The sequence below is a fragment of the Neovison vison genome, chromosome 6, assembly GCF_020171115.1.
Source record: "Neovison vison isolate M4711 chromosome 6, ASM_NN_V1, whole genome shotgun sequence".
Lineage (NCBI taxonomy): Eukaryota > Metazoa > Chordata > Mammalia > Carnivora > Mustelidae > Neogale > Neogale vison.
In genome coordinates, this window is record NC_058096.1 from 208,448,168 (window position 1) to 208,454,454 (window position 6,287).

General features: G+C 55.8%; 1 protein-coding gene across 1 annotated transcript in view; it reads left to right on the forward strand.

Annotated features, from left to right (window-relative positions):
* The window catches only part of FYCO1 (FYVE and coiled-coil domain autophagy adaptor 1), a 70,268-nt gene extending 64,305 nt beyond the window's left edge, over window positions 1-5,963 (forward strand). Inside the window, exons 17-18 of the mRNA XM_044253732.1 lie at window positions 250-359; window positions 2,230-5,963. Coding sequence (XP_044109667.1) covers window positions 250-359; window positions 2,230-2,305 — 186 coding nt within the window. The 3' untranslated portion in view covers window positions 2,306-5,963. The remainder of the gene's footprint in view (window positions 1-249; window positions 360-2,229) is intronic.
* Window positions 5,964-6,287: the final 324 nt, after the last annotated feature.

Sequence of the window (6,287 nt, forward strand, 5' to 3'; positions counted from 1 at the left end):
CCCAGACATACCCCCCCGACTCCTGGGGCTGATCCCAGATGTACCTCCTATTCCTAGGACTGATCCCAGGCATACCCCCAACCCCAGTCCTGGTACTGATCCCCGCCCCAACCTTGCTCAGCTGCGACGTCAGACAGGAACTCGACCCTCCCTGGGCCTAGTTCCGTCCCCAAAATAAGGGTCTGCCCAGAGGACCCACAGGCCTTCTCAGCTTCTGTGACACTTGTTCTGATGTGCTCTCCCTCCCAGGTCCTTATCCCCACGACCCGGTGCAGCTCCCACAAGGAGAACATCCAGGGCCAGCTCAAGGTCCGCACGCCGGGCATCTACATGCTCATCTTCGACAACACCTTTTCCAGGTAGGGCCGCCTCACCCGTCAGCATCCAGAAGAGTTCACCTGCCACCTGGCTGCGAGACCAGGGGTGGACGTTTAGAAGAGACTATTTAATTATCAGTAATTTATTATTAATAGTTTCTCTTTTTTTAGAGCCCTGTACTGTGGTGGTCTAGTGTCTGCTACCGATTTATTGAGACACGGGCTAGTACTTACAGAGTCTTAGCACATGTCACGTGAGTCCCCGACCCTCCACTCTTACTGACTCACTTAAGCCCCACGGCACATCCAGGTGATAGGAACTACTGTTCCCTTCATGGTGCCCCCAAGGGACTGAGGACCAGGGGCTAACACCTCCCAGGTCACACAGCTGGTGGTGGTAGAGCCAGGCTGGAACCCAGAGGGCCTGCCTCCAGGCTCTGGATTTAGCCAGTACGCCCTCCTGCCTCTCTCAGATGTCCAGGCTCCCACTGCCCAGCCCAAAGGAGGGGCTCCGTAGAAACGTGGAAGGAAAGAAGGAAGAGAAGGCTAGGGTAGGGTAGGGTAGGGTAGGGAAGGGGAAGGAAGGGTAGGTGAGTGAATGGGTGCGTGGGTGGGTGGGCAAACAAGCAAGAAATGAAGGCCAGGACTAGAGCTGTGTGGGGGAGGCCCTAGGCCTTCTTGTCATGGCAGCGGGAGCATGGTGTACGGTCTTGGGGAAGCGCTGCTTCGAAGCCCCAGATCCAGATCCAGGAGTGAAGGCCTGGGGGGCAGGAAGTTGGGAATGAAGACAGACAGGCTGGAGGGGACGCCGAGGAAGGAAGCTGGGGAGAGGAACCCATTGGTTGAGATCCGCCAGGAGCCTGGGCCCCCACTTCATGGAGACATGAGTCGGGGCAGTTAAGGTTGCAGGGACCCATCCCTTGGGTAAAGATCCACCCAAGTCTTCTGGCTTCAGCATAAGCCCTTTGTCGGGGCCGCCTTTTTTAGGAGCCCTGCCTGACCAGCACCCAGCCACATCCCTCCCTGTGTGGGGCCCTGAGTTAGCGCCCACATCCCCCCACATGGGGCACTTGGCTTTAGGCGGAGTAACTGGCTGGGGTACTCTAGGGGAAAGCTGTGCCACCCCCCTCAGCACCTCCCGGCCTTGAACACCTAGGGATTATGGCCAAGGTCATCTGCCAAAGGAGGGGCTGAGAGAAGGAGCTTCCCACTTTCCCCCTCTCCCGCTCCTCCCCTGCACATCCCCATGAGCACAAACATAACTTGAATTTGCTGGACTCGTGGGGCACAGGCCCAGGGTATCCAGAGAGCTGCCCTCAGAGCTCCAAAGGCCCCAGAGCCCTTTCTCTGCAAAGGCAGTGAGCACCGTCACCACATCACCGAGATTCCCGGCGGGCTGTCGGAGAGGCCGAGGGGAGGCGCATTCAGGGCAGAACGCCGTCCCATGCCCCAGGCAGGCTCCTAGTTCCCACCAGAGGCAGCCATGGTGCTGTGACCCACCCCGGCCTTACTCCGTGCTGGAGATTTCTAAACCATGGATGGCAAGATGGATTTTGGTGCCCGGCGGGGCTGAGATCCATACTCGCCTCCTCCAGAAACCTCGTCACAGAGTCCACTCCCCGCGCCGCTCCCCTGCGGCCCCCAGGTCCCCCCACAGCTTCAGAGTAGGTGTTCGTGTGTTTGTGCACCAAACCCCAGGGAAGGCTCCCCAGACCCATGCCTGGGGAGAGCTCTGCTGGACAGACAGGAGACGGGGCGAGGAGCCCAGGCCTCTGCTCCCCCAAAAGGCTCCCCGACCAGCCCACAGGCACGCAGCCCCCACACACGCCCAGCCAGGCCCCAGCAGCCACCGCTGCCCCCCGGCTTTTGGCACTCCCAGTGACACCCTCCTTTTCCACTTCTGTTTCCTCAGGTTTGTCTCCAAGAAAGTGTTTTATCACTTGACGGTTGACAGGCCTGTGATCTACGATGGAAGTGACTTCCTGTAGCCTCAAGCACCTGGATTCTAGATTCTGATAGTTTCACTTTATCCACAGGAAACACTACTCTTGCTCACCTGTCACATAAAGCAGTAAAAAAAAAAAAAAAAAAGCATCGGCTCCGTATGTGACCCATGTGTGACTCTGGGAGACAGGCCTCCGGCCGCCCCTCAGCACTACGCCGTCTGGAGCACGTGTACTCGGCACTGTGCACCATCACACTTAGCCCCCGTGGCTTTTAAGGGCTCAAGCAACGTTCCCCAACTGTCCTCACCCCCAAAGGGACACTCTGCCAAAGGTTTAAACACTCAGGAACCTTCAGCCTCTCCCGGAGCCATGCTGGTTCCCGGCCTCCCATGGAGAATTGCACAGGCCGGCGTCAGTGATCCCAGCTTCTGCCCGTGGAGAGAAATGCCACGCACTCTGCCCAGCGGGGGCTCAGGGACCCTGGGTGACCACGAGCCGGGATGTCCTGGCCAGACCCTGGGAGTCCTCAGGCTGCGAGGCCCTCTTCCCCGGCAGAGGAGGCCACAGGGCCGTCAGGAGAGTCAGGGCGCCTGAGGCGGGGGGAGGGGCTCTCCCAAAGCCCCGCCAGCCTCTTCCGTCAGGCTCTGTCCCCTCCTGCCACACTAAATTTAGGGTTACTCCAAAGCACAGCGACTCCGGAGGGGTCTCTAGGTGCACTTTCTTCCCGGCCCTTCTGTCTGGGACGTCCTGTCCTCACACAAAGCCCCTCTCTCAGGCAGGCCCCTCAGTAGTTGAAAACATCGGCCTAGAAATCAGAACCAAACATGCTTGGGGAAACCGAAGCCACCACACGGAGGACACGTCCTGCAGCGGCTGTCTGCGCAGACGGCGACACCGTGACCACAAGGCAGCCCTGAGTGTGGCCCTTAGGACTCACTACTGAGCTCCTGGGCTGTCTCCGTTTGTCAAATAAGAGCGGCTGCCTCGTCCGCAGACATGTTTACTGATGATCATAATCAGGGTAAGAACCACTTCCAGACATCCGGGCCTTCTCAGCAGAAATCTTCGGTAACTCGAGTACAACAGGCATAAATCATGGACCTGCTTGGAGTTCACTTCTTGGTCCCCACTCCCCACCCGTCTTCCCCAGCACCCCGTTTGCCCACTTCCTGTTGTCTGTGGCCCTTCTCTCCTCCCACCGTAGGGAGCTCACCCTCCATGGCCTCTTGGGGCCAGAGCCTGAAGGCTCGGACGCTTCTCAGGTGAGCAGGCCATCGGATGACGGGGCCCACTTCAGCCAGGGATGAGGGAGCGCGCCGGGCAGGGTGTCTTGGGATCTGAGCCCATCCCCCAGCTGGCCTCTGGTGACCAGTCAAGTCATACCACATGGAAGCTTCATTCTGTCCCCCACAGTCCTGGTCGGGCTGATGTTGAGAGCTCCAGTACAGGTCAGGGCCCCCAGACCGGGTGAGGCGCAGATGCCGCAGCCACCACCCAGCAGAGGCGACTCGTGGGGCAGGGATGCGGGGAAGTAACCTCCATGATGGGCTCAGAGCTTCCCCTCAGATAGGGGGCTTGGCCACTTGCAGTCAGCTTAAGCAGAGCGGAGGAGGGGGTCGTGAACAGAACCTTCCGGAGAGATCAACGCTGAGAGAAGCCGAACCTCTCACGCTCTTTCCTTAGCGCAACCAGCCACCTCTGGCAGAAAACCACCAGGGTCCTTGCATCTCCCAGTGGCCAAGGCCTTGACTGTGCTCAGCACCAAGGCAGTAAGCAGCCAGGCTCCCGGAGACTCCCTGGCCTCATGCTTGTCCTCACACGGCCTGAGGATTGTTCCAGAGCAAGTTATCCCGCCTTGGAGCCCACCCTCTCCTCTAGGAAGGGTAATCAGGATGCGCAGTTTACCACAAGAAGGAAACTAGCAGAAGAGAACCCAGAGCAGTCTGGGGTCTTGTTTTGAATGCTTTCCCAGGATGCCATGGAGACCGGCCAGCTGATGGTGTCCCACCATCCTGTGCAGCTAACTGCTCCTGAGTTTCCTGCGAAAGGCCTGGAACATTCCATCCAAGCCCCCTCCTGTGAACTTCTGTCACTCAGCCCGGCAGGGGACCAACTACAGCTTAAAAACCACTCGGCTCTTGCATGCGAAGCCGGCCCAAAGCCACTCCTCCCGAAGAGCAGGGGCCCCTCGTGGTGTGTACCCCCTGGAACGTTGACTACAGTCGTTCAGAGGACTGCCCGCTCCCCCAGCAGTCACGTTCTGACTCCGCAGCCTATTTATTTTCGTGCTGGACAGACTCTTTTTCCCTCGGTACTTTGCCATGCGAGCTCAGGTTTGCTCTGCATTATGCGACTAGAGAACGTCGTGGCCTATTTCAGCGTGATTCGTACGAATAGCTTTATTTTGATCTTAAACAGTTTCCCGGCTCCACTGAGGTTTTGGGGGGTTGGGATACTTATGTTAAAAATTGCAGATGACAATGAAGATCAACTATTAACTCTTAGTTAACTATTAACTATTAGTCAACTATTAACTATTAGCCCCAGCCAGTAGACGGAATTATACTAGAAATCATCAGTGGGACCCCAGATCACTATACAACACAAAACAAAACAACAAAGCAAAACTCTGGCAGCCCCCGCTGGCCCAGCTCTCCGAATAACAGCTGCTCGCTTTACAGCTCTGATCCCGCTGCCTTGTTCACCTCTGCCTCAGGTGCCACTAACCAACCTTGCCTGAGAACGTGGCCGGAGCCCACTGTACTCCAGGTCAACTAGACCAAGAAGGAATCTCGAACCAAAAAACCCTCCGGGGTTTGAAAAGTAGAAAAGGAAAAGCCACATAACGTAACTAAAAAAATCAAGGGGAAGGTTTTTCTGAAAGTCTTCAGTTCTCCCCTCTCTGGGTGAGTAAGCCATTCTAGACTCAAATGGAAGGAAATCCCGATGGGGGCAGGGGTGATGTCTCAGAGTCTGCTTTACGGGATACTGGTTAGATAGATGTCTGCTGATTTATAAGTTTTGGGGGGAGTTTCATTTTTTAAAGTCCACCTTCGTAACTACAAGTGAGACCTACCCCTGGCTCCGGGATTGAAAGGAAAGCAGAGAGACGCATCCATGATTCAGAGAACCAGGGGGCGCCTTGCTGAGACCAGTGAGCCAGTCAGTCAGGTTTACAAAACACTTAGCAAAAGACGTTTCTTAGTGGAAACCTGGAGTTTTGTTTTTTTTTTTTTCATTGCATTGTGATTCTTCCTAGGAGACAGGAAAGACTGAATTAATCATGCCTTTTCCCTCCTAATCACTTTTTTAAAACAATAGTCTAGCTTTCCGGAGACATGGCGGATGAACAGGCTTCATTAGAGCCTCATGGCGAATGTTCTCTAGAGATGCTCCTGCCTCTGGGGGGTGCCGCTGAGCAACATCCACGCCTCCCTTGGGCGGCCTCCGAATCAGAAACGCGCTTTCATTGATGAATCCTCAGTTCTCAAGGCCTTAGGGGATAGTGGGTCTGGGGACCTATTGCATTCTTACCTGCCAAAGAATTACCCAGAAGCACATCAAATACCAACACCCACCTGCGCAGTGGGGGTGAGAAACTTTTGTATCCCAAGACATATTCCTTTCTAAAAGCATCTGCTGTACCGTTTGGAGCAGTTTTATTTTTAACCTCAGGATTTAAATAAAGCAAACATTCTGACATTGGGAGTAGCCTTGTCTTTCATTCCACCGGGACAGAAGGCCCATTGATCGAGTCACCCAGGCCTGGGGCGCCTGAGAGGGCGCAGTCGTTAAGTGTCTGCCTTCGGCTCAGGTCATGATCCTGGGGTCCTGGGATCGAGTCCCGCATCACTGAGTGGGGAACCTGCTTCTCCCTCTGCCTCTGCCTGCCTCACCCCCTGCTCATTCTCTCCCTCTCTCTCTCCCTCCCCGCTCCCACCCTCTATCAAATTATTAGAATCTCTTTGTTAAAAAAAATTTTTTTACGTAGGCCAGACTAGAGTTGAATTGCCCTGCCGAGCAG